The sequence below is a fragment of the Pagrus major genome, chromosome 20, assembly GCF_040436345.1.
Source record: "Pagrus major chromosome 20, Pma_NU_1.0".
NCBI lineage: Eukaryota > Metazoa > Chordata > Actinopteri > Spariformes > Sparidae > Pagrus > Pagrus major.
In genome coordinates, this window is record NC_133234.1 from 16,349,932 (window position 1) to 16,366,270 (window position 16,339).

At 39.3% G+C, this 16,339-nt stretch overlaps 1 protein-coding gene across 1 annotated transcript in view; it reads right to left on the reverse strand.

The window, feature by feature from the left end:
- Positions 1 to 13,890, reverse strand: part of LOC141015668 (rho-related GTP-binding protein RhoN-like) — a 39,451-nt gene extending 25,561 nt beyond the window's left edge. Inside the window, exons 1-2 of the mRNA XM_073489812.1 lie at positions 13,786 to 13,890; positions 11,644 to 11,731 (exon numbers count right to left, since the gene is read on the reverse strand). Coding sequence (XP_073345913.1) covers positions 11,644 to 11,731; positions 13,786 to 13,890 — 193 coding nt within the window. The remainder of the gene's footprint in view (positions 1 to 11,643; positions 11,732 to 13,785) is intronic.
- Between the last annotated feature and the right edge of the window lie 2,449 nt (positions 13,891 to 16,339).

A 16,339-nucleotide genomic window follows, 5' to 3' on the forward strand; every position in this document is an offset into this window, starting at 1 on the left:
TTGAGTTTATTTTATGGATTTTGTGAACTCTCTGGTAATAACAAAAATGTATTAAGCTACTGTTATTATTTTGTCTTCTGTCATGTCTATCCTGCTCTATGATGATGCTCGTATCGGTAAATATAAAAAAATCACAATGTGATTATTGTGAAATGTCAAATCAGGTTAAACAACAGCATGCTCAAAAACAAACCTGGAGAGGGTGTAGGTGCTTAATTGGACTCAATTGCCGAAATGTAACGATACAACCTGCCCTTGTCTAAGTTGAACTTGATCCATTTTAGTTGTACATAAATCATGGATTCATGTTCACGCTGTGTTTGTTGTCATATCGCTCCTCTGGTCTGAAAACAATAGTCTGAAAAGCAGCATGAAGGAACGAGTGACGCTGGTGCTGCCAATCATATGAAGAGGTAAACATTCTTTGTACAATGTTCTTGTCAACAACGTGACAACAGATTTAGATTTTCCATACCACACACGCGGCATATGCACTTTCCATATGGTTCTCGAGGGGATGATAATGATATTTTTTAAATATTCAATAACTGGTAATGTGTTTACCAAAAGTGTTGGATGTCATTGGGCAGAGCGATCAGGCTTAACTTGTCATTTAGAGTCAGACTAGTAACTGGATTTCAGAGAAAAACTCCCCTTGATGTTTTTCTGATTCAGTGAGCACAGAGGGAGAGAGAGAGGAGTTTCAGCTGAAATCAGCAGTAATCCTGCAGGATTCCTTAAAATTAATGACAGAGGGAAGAGACTGACATCTGGGCATCTCCCCTTCACATTAAACCCTCGCAGCTCCTGTTGTGATTTTATATGCTGTCTGAGCAGCCGTATGTCGCAGAGCACAGCAATGATTCTCAACTTTTAACCCAGAGAATACATGATCCCATCATCCATACATCCTGTTTCGTGGAAGTAAATATGTTCTACGACTGCTCCTAAATTCATCTGCTAGATAGAAAAAATCCAAGGTGATACAGCCAGTAGAAAAGAAAAAAGAAAAAATTTACTTTATGAATTAACGTCACATAAATATACAAAAATAAATTTAAAAAAAACTCTAAATTAACTAATGAAGAGAAACGTCTTTGAGAAGTTGTTTGTAGTTGGAATTCGACCTAAAATTTGTAATTTACGAGCAGCCCCTGAATGCACCATGAAGACCACTGAGTCCATACAAGCAACCAGCTGTGTACTGCAGGTCAACACAAAGTTAAGGATACAATCCAGTCCAGGGCTTTAGAGACAAAAAGGGCAGTTATTTTTTTGTTTGTTTTGTTTTTTGCAGTTTTTAACGAGCCCTAGGGATATCTCCAGCCGTGTTTGTGGCAACCAAAACAGGTATTTTAAGCCAAAACATGATCTTTTCCGAACCCTAACCAAGTGGTTTTTGTGCCTAAACCTAACCAGAGCATAGGCACAGCGCTGTCACGACATAAGATTGAAAATTGAGCCTAAAGAATCGAAGTTGCAACATAAAAAATGGAGAGTTTCAACATATCCCTGGTTTCTGAAACATGCACCGCCACATTTATTCTGGTGATTGGGTTGCACTAAAAGTAATAAAAAGATACTAAGCCAAAACATAGAGGGTTCGAGGATCACTTCAATATCGTGTCAACATCCACTTTTACATAATCAACAGTGTTAAAGAAGACACAGTTTATAATCACCTCATACAAACATGTTCAGAACATGACGAGGGGCGGCGATGAAGGGGTACTCGAGCTGATCTGAGAGGGTTGCTGGGGCGCAGACGAAAAAGGTCGAGAGCCACTGAACCACAGTATATGATGTACCATTCCACATAATTATGCTTGTAAAGGAACAACAAAGATATTTTTAACAGCACTGAACTGAACTATGTTTTTCAACCAGAAACCTTTCACTGTTAGGAACCATCACGGGGCTGGGGGGTTCGTTTGTGATCCGAGTTTCCAAAACTAAAATACAGAAACATAACAGCAGGAAAACACAAGTAGAGATTTCAGCGTAGCTCAGTAGAAACAGGGTCACCGCCATCGAGCCGTATCAGTAATGGCTGAGGTGTTGGGGGTTGAATGGAGTGGTCATAGCTACATCTTGCATTATAGAGAAGGGATAGAGAGGGTCTTAAGTGGATGGATAGACCCCTGAGTGCCCTCCATGTGTGTTTCTGTGTCTAAACAAAGTGCACCACAAAATCTAATTACTTTTTCCCAGTCGTATACTGTAACAACAGAGCCACTATGCTTAAACCACTGTCTAAAAAAATGAAGAATGACTCCATATATCTCCTCTGTGTGGCCTGAAAACAACATAGTTGCGGATGCATTTTCTTTGGGTTGTCTGTGAAGTATTTTTATTGGGTTTTTTGTTTTATTTTTATGGGGATAATGCCTGTCTCTTGACATGTCTGACTCTAAACAATCCTTTTTGTACACGTTTTCTGTTGAGTTTTTGTAACATTTTCAGGCCATGTGACAGTGGGAACAAAATAAAGGAATATGTTGACTAGTGTTGTGAACGGATTTATTTTGAGAAGAGATGTTTCTTTGGAAAAAAAAAAGAGCTTGAGAAGGTAAAGCAAAAGCAAGTACTAGGGCTGCAACTCACGATTATTTTCACTGTTGAATGATCTGTTGATTATTTTCTGGATTAATCGATTAGTTTTTTGGTCTGTAAAATGTCAGAAAATGGTGTAAAATGTTGATCAGTCAGCCTCAACTCAAAGATATTCAGTTTACTGTCATAGAGGAGTAAAGAAACCAGAAAATATTCACATTTAAGAAACTGAAATCAGCTAATTTGACATTTTTTTCATTAAAAAAATACTCAAATGGATTAGTCAATAATCAAAAAAAGTTTGCGATGAATTTGATAGTAATAGTTAATCATTGATTAAGCAAATAATCATTGCAGTTCTAAACATAATAATATATATACATACATTATGTACTGTGTTACATGTCAGGTTTAGTTGTTTATTGTCTGGTGAAATCTAGTGGCTGGTTCACATTACATGTTTAAAACCTGATTTCATATCAGGAGGTGGAGTCAGTGACTACAGTTCATGACTGCGTTTCAACATTTGTAAGTGTGAAACAACTGGATTAGTTTAAGGAGACCACGGGTTTTAATTTCCAGCTGTGTGTGGCCACAAAAAACTGCCATTTTTGACAGGAAGTTGGGACATCTTTACCTGTGTTTATGGCAACCAAGGCAGGTATTTTAAGCCAAAACACGATCTTTTCCTAACCATAACCAAGTAGTTTTGTGCTTGAACCTAACCACGCCATCAGCACAGCGTTGTTACAACATAAAATGAAAATGAAACCTAAAGAAAGTAAAGTTGAGATTGTTTAAATCAGGAAAGATGCAGATACTGAGCCTGCCTGGTAGAAGTTGAGTAAATAAGTGAACAAGTTTAGTTTAAATTCTCACATTTGCATTCTGTTGGTGCTAAAGAGTCTCTAAAAGTGCAAAAGTCAAGTCTGAAAGTTTGTGTGTTCAATTCTATTCAGACTTGCTGTCTCTCTTAGACAGACTGCTCAGTTACACATGCACCAGTAGCACAGAGACAGAGCGGTCGTTCCTCTGGGAATGAGAGTGGAGACACATCTAGGCCATTGATTTTCAATGTACCCTCGGTCGTCTAATGGGCTGCATGAGCAGAGGAGAATCAGACCAGGATGACTGGGGCACAGACTCCTCGCACCGTGAAAACTTACTGACACTCGTTTAGTCCACACTCAGCCTGCTCTCTCCTACACGGCTCTGTGCACTTAACACTCAGCTCTCCACTCTGACATTATATCCTTCTGTCTCTTCACTGTCTCTATTTATATATTCCCCCACTCCTCTAATCTCTCAGAGCACTTACTCATACACACAAACATGCATACCCCTGCACGTGTTTAGCAGAAACAACAGCACTTGGACTAAAAACCCAGTTCCCCAGCTTTCTGCGCTCGGATCCAAAGAGCCTCTGAAACGCTTCAACACATCAAGCTATCTTCTCCGCTCGTTTCTGACACGGAGCCAGGTGCCACTCGCACACAGAGCACATCTGGGTAGTGCTTTCAAGGAGCCAGCATGTAATTGGGGTCATAAAAACCGCTCATGAATGAATGATGGATTGTAAAGGCAATCTCGGCCGCAGACAACGTCGACCTGGGATGGATGGATGGATGGATGGATGGATGGATGCAACAGGGACAACAGTGTCTGCGATGTTTGCACAGCATGTGTATAGTGAGTGTGTGCACAAGCAAGCATCCATATGTCAAAACAAAGGTAACAAAGGTGCCCTCGAGGTAGTATCACACAAGTCAGGTTACATGCTTCTGAGCAGGAAGCTGCCCTGAGCTGAGTTCAAGGCGGCAAACCTCAATGCGTTCCTCCATTGCTCACTGTTTAAAGGTGTGACACTGCAGGTCGAGCCGGTTGTTTTATTGACTTTTACCTCGCACTTTCTCAGCTGTGAAACCTGTGTGTTTTGGAAGCTTGTGCTTCTATTTTTTGGCAGAAGTTACCTGCAGGCAACAACCGCTTCTTTTTGTCGTCAGCCAGCCCACAGAGGAAAAATAAACTCCGAATTCGACCAAAATTGTATTTCTTTGCAGCAGCAGTGGAATGTGAAGGTTCTTCATAAATTCAGTCAAGACAACTAAACTTTAAACACTGAATTTTGTTATGCGTGTTATCGAATCATGAACAAAACAGATATGTTGTGAAGAAGTTGCTAATTATTCAGCGTAATTAAGGTTGTTCTTGATGTTTATTTTATGTCTTCTTTTGTGCCGGGGGAAACAATGAAAACTTGATAATGAAAGACTAACTGAACTGTTTTGAAACCAGTCAGCCCTTCATTACACTGACTTTAAAAGAGCACAAATTCAATAATACTAATTTATAAAGAAGAAGAATATAACCTTCTTTATATGAAAAGGAATCTGTTTCTACAAAAGTACCTGCACCAACAGTCCTTTTAGCCTGCTACACTACTACCCACTCAATGATAATTATTTTTTAGTACTTCCATAGCCTTACAAACTGATGAAAGGGATATCACGATTAGGGTTGGAACAATATGCCGGTTCAGCGTCAACCATGGTATGAAATGTGGCCATTATCATACCTGAAGAAAATATAGTTTCTATCAAGTTTCGGTCAGGACATAATAAAGCATTTGTTCAACCAAAAACACCCTGTTTTCATTCCTTTAGGGGTCATTTTAGTCCATAATAATCATAATCACAATTACATAATACAGTAAACAATGATACCATGAAACCGCATTATTTTCTAAGATGGTTACGGTTCCATGAAAATCTCATACCATTGGCGACCACAAGCCAATAGCAGACATGCCCAAGTACAATTGAGTGTCGAAAAATGACTTGTCATTAAGCCAAATTTCAATGCCTGGAAGGTAAATCTCATCAGCGGCAGTGGGCAAAAAGGCATGCAGTATGCTTGTTGAGCCAAGATCTAATCTTTCGTTATAACGGACTAAATCAAATTGGTACCGTTCGGGGGCTGGTATCAAAATCAAGGTATCAGTAACCTCACTGAAACTTTTTAAATGATACCCAGCTCTGTCCACCACTATAAACATCAGCCACCGCCATCAGTGAATGTCATCTCATTCGCCAATAGGCCGATTGCTGTCAACAAGGCGATTATCGGCCGAGACAGATGTTCAGCCCACAAATCGATGCATTCCTAGTCACTATGAAAAGTAAAGCAAAATGTGAATTACATTGCTAAAACCAGCTTAATTAAGAGAGAAGTCCTTCAACCCTGCAACAAACAATAAACACAACACTGACATATTATCACCTTGAGCTAATATTTCAAACATGTTAGCTGCCTACTAACAAAGACAGAGCAACATTAGCATCTGTATATAATATTCACTCTCCTTTAAAACACTGTATGTGACTCTTCAGCTGGTAAATGCTCCACTATGTTTCAGATCTGCAATTAAAATCCACTGTTTCTTATAACTCAGCTTGCAGGTGGGATAAAATCTACACCTACACGGCATCCATTTAGAAATAACCTCGCACCATGTCTCCCTTTCAGCACATCTTAAATATATACTGTCCTTTTATTGAGCTACGTGTTATATCGCCATTGTACTTTCATGCTCGACGAGTCGCTCACATGTGCGCTCATAAAGTTAGAAGGTGAACCAGGACAAATTCTGCTTTAATGCCAAGTTTCATATTATTACATGAGACGTAATTACCTTGGATTCTGGGGGGGAAAAAGGGTGATTTTAAGGCATATTCATAATTTGCACAGGACGATTAATTAAGAATATAAAGGTCACCCCTGGAGTCTACTTATTAATATAAATTATGACCCTTTTAAGCCTTACATTGTCATATTGGTTGATAATTGAGCAGATGCTTGTGAACTGTGACTTTTCTTTGGGCTCAAGACAGAACAACTCTGATTCCAGTGGGCGATTAATGCAGGAGGAAAGGAATTAAGTTAAATAATCACAATGGGAGTGCAAACACAACCAGTGGCAAACGGTCGCCTGCAGATGACCTCACACACGCACGCTGGATAAAGATCATTTGTTGCAGGACGGTGAGCTGGAAACAGATCAATCAGCAGAGAAATTTGACTCAGCACAAAGTTTTTTTCTCCTTTTTTGTCACAGAGGAAATGAGGAGAAACTGAGTGAGAAGAGGAGAAGAGACTTAAAGACAGCTAGAGGGACGGTCAAAGGAAACGCAAGGTAAGCTAATAAAGTGCAAGACTGCTGAGAGGGCAGCGCCCCAATGTGGGACTCCTGACCTTGACTGGTCGGAAACAGAGAGAGGAGAAGAAGAAATCCAGACATTAAACTGTGTTACAGCACATGAGCTTGGCTGGGATCAGATATTAAGTTCTCTGTCTTGTCATTTTATTCATCTGGAGAGCGCAGATCCCTCACTGCACAACTGCTGTGTCATCATAATCAGCAACGCGTTCGATTTGAGACTAATTTGTTTTGTTGTTTTATGGTAATCTGAGCTAACAATTGTCTTTTGATGACTCCACAAGGTCCACTGCACATTAAAAAATTGCAGACGCTCCTTACGAAAGAGGATTTGACTTATTACTTCTGCTATTTGCTATGAGCAGAGATCAGTTTGTTCGTTTTTAAATGTTTCCCAGCAGGTTTTCAATTTAAAATATACATTTTTTCCAACATCAGTAGAGAAAAAGGGAAACTTATTTGCAAATACAATATAAAGTAAAAGACGTGGGTGTGTGATTGATGGAATAGCCTTGTTCGAGACTTCCAAATCATCACCTGATGATTCGAATGCAATCAGAGCTTTAGACACAATCAAGACTGAGGACATTATCTTCTTGTGCCAGAGCCACACAAATGCTAACAAGCATGACTGAGATTGACATAGCTTTAGAAGTTACAACTCTTATAAAAGAACAAACCAAAAAAAGACCCAAAAAAGGACAAAGGCCAATCGCTGGAGAGAAAAAACATGTGCAGAAGCGATCCAGGAAGTGAGAAAAACTTTCTTGGCTTACGAGCTGGACGAGTAACTCTCATGTATCTTGTGTTGCAACCCCTACTGAAGCTTCAGTGTCAACTGAAAAGGACATCAGAAGGACGCACATGTCACTCGCAACTGATTGGCTATGGCAACATCCCAACCAGACTTGGCTAACATGAACACTGTGTCAGACTGAATAATGAAGTGAAGCAAAATGGCAGTTCAGTCTGATTATCAGGCCTGGCCAGAGCGTCACTTCAAGGCTCAAGTACCAACAGGGCAAACGAGGCAACTGCCTCGTCAGGGGGCTTAAGATTCACCATGTTTTTCAAAGATTTGAAAGTAATTTTTGGACTGTATGCACAGTGCATTGTACTGACACTTTTTTGGATCACATAGTTGGATCTAGGGTTAGGGTTAGGTTACAGGCAGGCAAGCCAGAAGTTGAGTTTTCGATGATCTGTAACTTTGGAACGGAGACTCGGGGACAAGTCTGGCTTGTTCAGCACCCCCGAAAACCATTAGAGGGATCGTGGTTGCGAGTTGATTCAAAGTGAATGGGATGGATCATGGGGGAAATTTGACCAAAAAATATCCAAATATCTCGACTTGAACTGCGGTCTCTAGCTTGCCAGCCTTCCCACCTGAGAAATGGACATTTGAAGAGCTACAGCTCTATGACAGCTGTACAAACTCAAGGAGGATCATGTGATGTGATCAAAAGCTCCAGAACAGCTTCTAACGTTGGCCCGAGGTGAGCCTGGTTTTTCGCCTGCTGTTTCCAAGGCCAAGAATTCACTTTGACTCTCAACTTGACTCACATTGTTGGGATCCTAATCTTGACTTGGTGTCACAAACAACCCAGCGTGAAAGGCAGAAGAGGAAAGAGATTAAGATGGCAGAAAGATTGAGGGAAGGATGAAGGCCAACAGAGATGTACACAGAAGAGACCGAGGGGGGAATTTAGTTTGGCAGGGAGTCTGAAAACAAGCCTGCGAGGATGTAGAAGGAAGAGGCAGGAGGTTGAAGAGGCAGTGGGTGGTGTAGCAAGATGAAGAATGAAGGAGACAGGGGGCAAGTGTTTGGTCACACAGCAAGTGCCTGATTAATTAAATCCACTGTTTGTTTCTGCACAATGAGAGGGCAGCTCGGAGGCTCGTTCTGGCACCTTGCCTAACGCTCGTTCCTCTCTGTAAGCCTGAACAACACTCAGCCTGCACCTTCTCTTCTTATCTGTTATCCACACGGGAGCGCCAGTCTTATATCTTAAAATCTTTGATGTGTTTGTTCACATTTATCATCTGTATTTGCATCCTTTGGCGCTCACAACAAACCTGTTTTATTAAAAGGCACTTTCTGAATGAATTTGACAGTCGATTGGTACCACTTCACCTCAAATATAAACACAGCCCTCTCAGTTAAAGTCATTTAATTATACATATTTGAAATTGTACACTAATGTAGTTTTTTTATTGTGGTTTAATTCCCTGTCTACTGCCGTTTCAAACACTCAAAATTTAGCTATTTGGTGATGAGAACACAACAGATTTTTCTATACAACTTGTCGGATGGCCTCACTCCAACTGCTTACTGCTGTCATGCAAACTGCACACGCTGGCGCAGACAAACCGAACGCTCCCAAACATTTGCCCTGCTGTCTCTCACGCATGCCTGCACAAGCCTGTGAACACACACTCCGGCAGAAGTATGTACATACTCAAACAAAACTGCGATTGCATAAGAAATAGCAAATGTAAGTAAAGGTTGGGTATTACAGCACCTTCCACAGCAGCACGCACACCCTTGTATTCCCCCCCTCTATTCAGTTGTTAGCAAGGCAGGTACCAGGGGGAATTGTAGTAATACTGATGTAGGTGCTGGTGCACCTGTCTCCTCAGACAAACTCAGAATAGCTGGCAGGGACGCTGCGAGGCAACGTCTCCTTTCAGCGGCTTAAGAGAGCTGATGGGAGCCAGCTCAGGTGAGACATGGATCATATAATCGAGATCATTCAGTCTGGTTTTTGACCAAAATCCAGGCCCAATGAGAGCACCTAACCCCTGACTCGAACATCTATAGTGAAAACTGTATCTCCTGCTGTCTCCCCTATAATAATTTGTCACAGAGGTGGCTTGGTCTTGGGGTGTATTGAATGGTCATGCTAATATTATAGGGATATTATAGGTAAACACCAGGCAGCAGAGTGGCTCTATGACCCTCTTGCTTCAGTACGACAGACAGCTCCATGGATTTAAGGAGCTGTGTTTGTGTTTCACCCGAAACTCCACTCTTTCTCAAGTTGACACATTTCCAACTCAATCAACTCTTCAGGTCACTTCCAAAGAATTCAAGTCAAATTGCTCCTGACCATTTTCTGTGTATGCAATCATGCCACCTCTAACAGTTGCTTTGTGTTCTGTCTGAACACACATTTCGTTCAACGAAACGTACAACGTTCACTAAATACATCTCGTTTGTTTAGTTGGTACAAAAAAGAAGTGTAAAAACAACAAGTTGTCGTTTTTTACACTTACAAATTAAACTAACACAAAATAACGTGTTAATTAGTCAGCTTTAGAGGTGCTGGCTGCCAGATGTATATAAATATATTACATATAATTATATTATATTCTTCTATAATCACCAAGGTCTTTCTCTTTATCTCTACATCTTTCCATCCAATTAAGAATACTTGCTAAGTTACAGCCGAAAGGTTACATGAACACAAATAAATCAGTTATTATTGCTTTATAAATCAGTAAAAAGCCATTAATAAATTCAGTATTATCTGCCAGACTGTAAAACACCTCTTGGCTGGTGTGTATCCTCCCATAAACCCTTTTTTAAAGTCTTCCTTATTAAAAAGCAATTCCTATTTTTCTTTAACAGTATCGAACACTCAGATTTATTTATTGAGAAGGTTTCGCCAAGCTTTGCTGAGAAAACACCTCATATCTTACTCATAAAGGTATGCACGATTAAACCTGGGAGTGCTATGTCCGCCATGTGCAGCCTCTATTGAATATGACACAATAAAGTCCTGAGTGGCACATGCTTCACACAAAAAGATGAATGGAATTTTTCTGTTTGGCGGAGTAAATTACTGTTTAAGCCTTCCTTTAGGGTAATTGTTGAGTGAGAGAAAGGTGTGTGTGTGTGTCCGTGTGTGTGTGAAACAGCCAGTAATTTCTGAGGGTGTTGTTCAAACACAGTGTAGAGGCCTCACCCACTGCAAACCAACAGGCAACGGCAGCTTCAGCAGCTGCAGCTTTTAATCTCTGGCTCGTCTAGCTGGTCTGTCCGTATGTCTGCATGGGCGGAGGTTAATGGAACGCAGCGCGTTAAAGCTGCTCTCTGTGGTTGTGTGAGAACAAGTTTTCGGGTGTCGTTATGTAAGTGGAAATGAAATGCGAAAGGGCCTGAAGGCTGACAGAGGGAGAAAGTTGGCTTCGACTGAAAGACTCCTCCGGAAACTCTCAATTGCTTAAATTTAGTGTGAAAATATACAAACTTTGTCAGCCTAAAAATCATTATGACACAAGTCCTCACATATTAGAGTTAACTTTACAGCTCTCGAAAGCTGCTCCGGAGCCAAATGAGCACTATGAGTGGACAAACAACTCTGCAATCAACATCAATTAACTCAAAAATAACAAACTTGTTTCAACATTTGAAAACCTGCCGTGTTATACTGGTCACGATGCCTAATTGTAACTGTTTTAAAGTCATGTATGCAGCCAATTTTACAGTGTTCAGAAGTGATGATTATGTTGTGACAGCCACTTGAAGTGTTGAATGAAAAGTTGTTTATGCTCTCACAGGTCTGGTATAACTGAAACGGCTGAGTATAAATGTAAATTTGACTGAAGGGTGATGACAGGACTGACATTGTATAAACACTTTATAAACAGACTCAAGTTCTGCATCTGCTAAGGGTGGATCAACATCTAAAACTAAATTAAATTACTTAAAAACACACAGTTGACTCCCAGCTGATTATCCCGACACACTCGAGCTGTGGCTGCTTCTGTTTTTGGCCCACAGCCCGGATGTTGTTGAACACTCCGAGGAATCAGCTGTTTCATCACATTGGCATGATAAGAATGAAAACCAAACCCCGCGCGCGTCTTACCTGAAGTGTCCCACATGTTGAGCTCGATCCTCTGTTTGTCGATCTCGAAGCTGGCTGTGTAATTCTCAAACACCGTGGGAACATAATTCTGAAATGAGACACGCAGGGCTAAAATTAGATGAAAAGCTCAGAGAGGTGTGGTGTGCACATGGTAAGATCTGATTTAAATCAAGATAGTGTAAGGTAGAAAAGACAATCTTAATTATTTGAGGCAGCTGGGGTGCAGATGATAGAACATCAGAGGGAGGAGATATTGTGTGTGTGGAAAGTAGATGAGGCCAATTCTGAGTTTTGACCTATTTCCAAATTCAGAGATTTAGGTCAACAAGCTCTGATTTCATTATCTTCAACACTTCAAGAGTTTCAATTAAAACTCTACAAGTACAGAGAGAAATTCCAGTCCATTACATCTGTGCTTCTTCTTTCATGTAACATACAGTACACTGTGTTTTTGTTCATTTCATTACAACATTTTCTTATTAATTATATTTCTCGTTGTTAATATAGCCTTTGAAAATGTCATATAATGCAAGCACAGGCGAAAACACAACACAGATCTAATGAAACTGTGATGTCCTTGCTGGCTGTGTAGAATGTCAATGGATATTGTCTAAAATGTCGACTGCTAGCTGAAAAATATTTAGGTTTAAGTGTTGAATCCTTTATTGTACCTGATGTCTTCTGATTGATTAGCTCATGTGTTATTTAAGTCTCGTCTAACAGATTATTTTGTGAAATGTTTGATCTTTTTTGGTAACATCAGTAGTATGGAAGCCCAGTGCTGCCAGAAGAAAAGTAGAATAGTATTACGTTAAAATATGAAAAGTTTGACATTATAAGAAGATATTTTTAAGTTATTACGAAATACAAAATGATCACATTATAAAAAGGAACTTTCGTTTTATAACAATATGGTGGTTATTATGTAATAACGTGAAACATTGCATGTTGTAACAATATAATCTATGGTTATATCATAAATGTTATATATATATAATGTTATTATATCCTTCATGTTATAACTTTATAATATTTTGATATACCATTAAAAGTTTCATGTTACAACGTTGCAATTTGTTATATTTTAGCATGGTCTACATTACAAATTATTGTATACCATAACATTTTTCACGTTATTACGTTCTAATTTATTGTTATACATAAAAAGTTTAACGTTATATCTTAGCATGGTTTATCTATTGTATACCATCAAATGTTTCACGTTATAACAAGAAATTTTCATTTTATAACAAGATAGTTTTACGTTATATTTTTTCATTATGACGTGAAACGTTTTAAGTTAAAACACCATATTGGTTCCTCTTTTTCTAGTGTGGCAGCAATAAGCTTCCATACACAACATTTTTGTTCAACAGGAAAACATTATAACTGACCATTCATTCATTCATTCATATATTGATCAATTGATTGGTTGATTGAATTGTTTGTTTGTTTGTTTGACAGGGACAGTTAGCTATAAGCTTATATACACCTGTAGTCCCTGGAAAAAGACCTCACATCTCTGTTGAGTGTTGAGAGAAAAAAGACACCATACAACAACATCAGCCACCCCAGCAACAACAACAACACATTTTCAAAACATTAAAACGCAGGATGGAATGTAATTCCTCATGTCTGACGTGACAAAATCTAGAAAAACAGGTGGTGATTCAGCGCGTTTTTCGGAGGCAGAGGCTGCTCCTTCAGCGACCGATGGTTTACGCGCGTTATGCGCAAAAGCGCACAGACCACAGCGCGACTTCTGTGGTCACTGGGCGCGAGTCTGCACCTGAAAACGTCCTCAGTTCATCTAGTTTTGACATTGTTATAGAAATTAAAGGTCCAACAACATCTGTGATGAAGAGGTGTATAATCTAGAGTATTAACTAATCTAATCTTGGTAGAAATCACCAGTTCCCACCAATAAGAAAGGATCTAAACCATGTAAAATAAATTAAAAAAGCTACAAATAAATTACATATTTGTGTGTCATTTGTCATTTCCAAACATTCAGATGAGAAAAGTGAAAAAAGTGTCAGGCTGGATGGAGACTTCACCGTGCCGCCTGGTTCCAGCAGGGACTTTACGCACCTGTACTGCAGTCATCACTCAGGTGTTTACATCAAACTGTGTCTTTCTTACCTCTGGGTACGAGTCTTTGGCGAAAACGTGAAGGAGAGCCGTCTTCCCACACTGAGCGTCGCCGACCACCACGATCTTACAGCGGAGTAATCCCTTGCTCTCCATCGTGCCCCGAGTATCACTGAGTGGCTCCGTGCCGCTGCCCACTTGTCATTTAGCTCCAAACGAGTTGAGGGTCGAGGATCAGCTCTGAATGATGTAAATGTTGTCAATGTTTCCCCCGAAGAAGAAATCACGTCAGATCCGAAACAGACAGAAACTTCAGCACCACAGTCTGATGGAGTTTCGGCTACATGCTCTGCGCACTGCTCAGCTCCTCTGCTCCACCAGAGAAGTGAGATGTGACTACACCTGTGAAGGAGCGTCACTGGAAACTGAGTTCCTGTGAGAGCTTTCAGAATAAAAGCCTGGAACATAAGCCAAGCTCACCATACAGCGTTCAGTCCAGATGGATACAACATATTCGACACTAAATCGTCCATTGCCTACTTTATTAAAAAGTTGTTGTTGTTGTTGTTGTTGTTGTTGTTGTTTGTTTGTTTTAAACTGTTATTTCTATTTTTTTTCTTATTAATTATCGTGTGTTCTTCCTCTGTTAAGCACTCTGGGCTGCATCTCTGCATAAAAGGTGCTGTAAAAATAAAGTTGTTATTATTATTATTTTTATTATTATTATTATTATTATTATTATTATTATTATTATTATTATAACAGTGTTGATTTCTTCATCAAATAATTTTCACCATTGATTTAATCGAAAACATTTTTCGCTTACGAAAACGAGAAGATGACTAAATTTTAAAAAATCCTCAAGAGAGAGACTAATAATATTATATATAATATAATATACAATAGTATAATAGCTGGATACACAAGGATGTATAATATAACACACCTATTATTATTATTATTATTATTATTATTATTATTATTATTATTATTACTGGGTTAGTATTTATTTTTGAAGCCATGATGCTTTTACTTCCGGTCTTCCTCTGGCTGTCTCTGTCTGTCTTGGTGAAATGTGAGTTTTTCAGTTTATTCACTTCAACACTGTGTAAACTCATTACCCGCCTTCTGTAACTCATCATTAAATTAAAATGAGCCAAATCAACAGAAGAGAAAATCTGACATATTTCCACTATATTTAAACCTCTAAACTGTATATTGTGCAGTGCTTTATTATTGTCACAATGACTCAAGTGTAGCACAGTACAGTCGGTATAGTCCACTCATTTATATGTTGCACATACGATGACTTTCTCACACTCTCATTTCTCACTTCACTACATTATACACTTTATTATTACAGTCTATTATCACAGACTGTATAAACACAGCAGAATCATCTTGTGACAGGTCTTTCAGCTCCACCTGCTGGTCAAACTGAAAAAGGTAATTAACTTTCAACAGGCTGCAAATGAAGATCCACTCAATAGAGAATGATGACTGTCGTTCAATGGTTTGTTTTATTTAATTAGGAAACATATTAACAAAGCAAAAATCCCAATCCCAATTCCCATTTTTGTCTTTAAGACTAATAGTAAAATCAGAATGTATAACTTTTTGTTGATTATTATATCATCACAGCTGAAAAATTTGCATTTCTCCTTTAGATGCTACACTTGAGTAAAAGTAGAAAAAGTAGTCCTGTGACTCAAAATCTTACCAAAGTAAAAGCACATGAACAAATTGTAGTTTAAGTAATAAATAGTCTCCTCACTAGAATGACGTGGGGCAGCCAGGAAAACAGAAAAGGGCCTAAACAGACCAGAGTTTCTGGCTGGCAGTCTAAGGGGATGAGGTTCTCAGTGAGTCAGGGACAGATTCAGAAGGAGTGTGAGAGCCACCTGGGTGCCATTCCACACCTCTTTTAAGCCTTCACAAAAGGGTGTCGTCACACCATGATTGGCTGGGAGGGGAATGTCCCAAGCTGCTTCCACTCCTCAATCTGGAGTCAGTCTGCTGATCTGAATCCCCTGCAATTAGTCATGAGGGATTTTTAAAAATCAGCCCAAAACAAAGAAAGATAGCAAGTCTTAAACAATGGGACTGCTACAAATTATCATGACAGGTTGCACTGTGCATGTGAGCAGAGTTTTGGATTCTGGGAAGGTCGAAGCTAGTTTTAATTATTAATAATTCATAACATTGCTTCATATTTTATTAAGGTCATCATCACAGATTTTGTATATGAAATGTTATCTGCATCAGTGACTGAGCTGAATTATAAGGTAGCCGAAAATGGAAATACTTAAGTGAAGTAGAAAGACCTCAACATTGTGCTCAAGTACAGGACTTAAGTGCACGTTCTTGTTTCTGCCTCTTTTACTGCAGAACATGAAAACATTTCCTCTACGTGTACAGTCATTTCAGTTATATGACACATCAGTGAAGTTGGAGCTGTAACTCCAACAATATGTAAAATATTCAAACTGATCTGAGCTGCTATTTTGTGGGGGGAATAAAAAGTGGTCACCAAGTGAAATATATCATATTGTGGGTTTCTACTGCTTGAAACTTTGAGACAGTTATGCGGCTAACAGGATGTAAG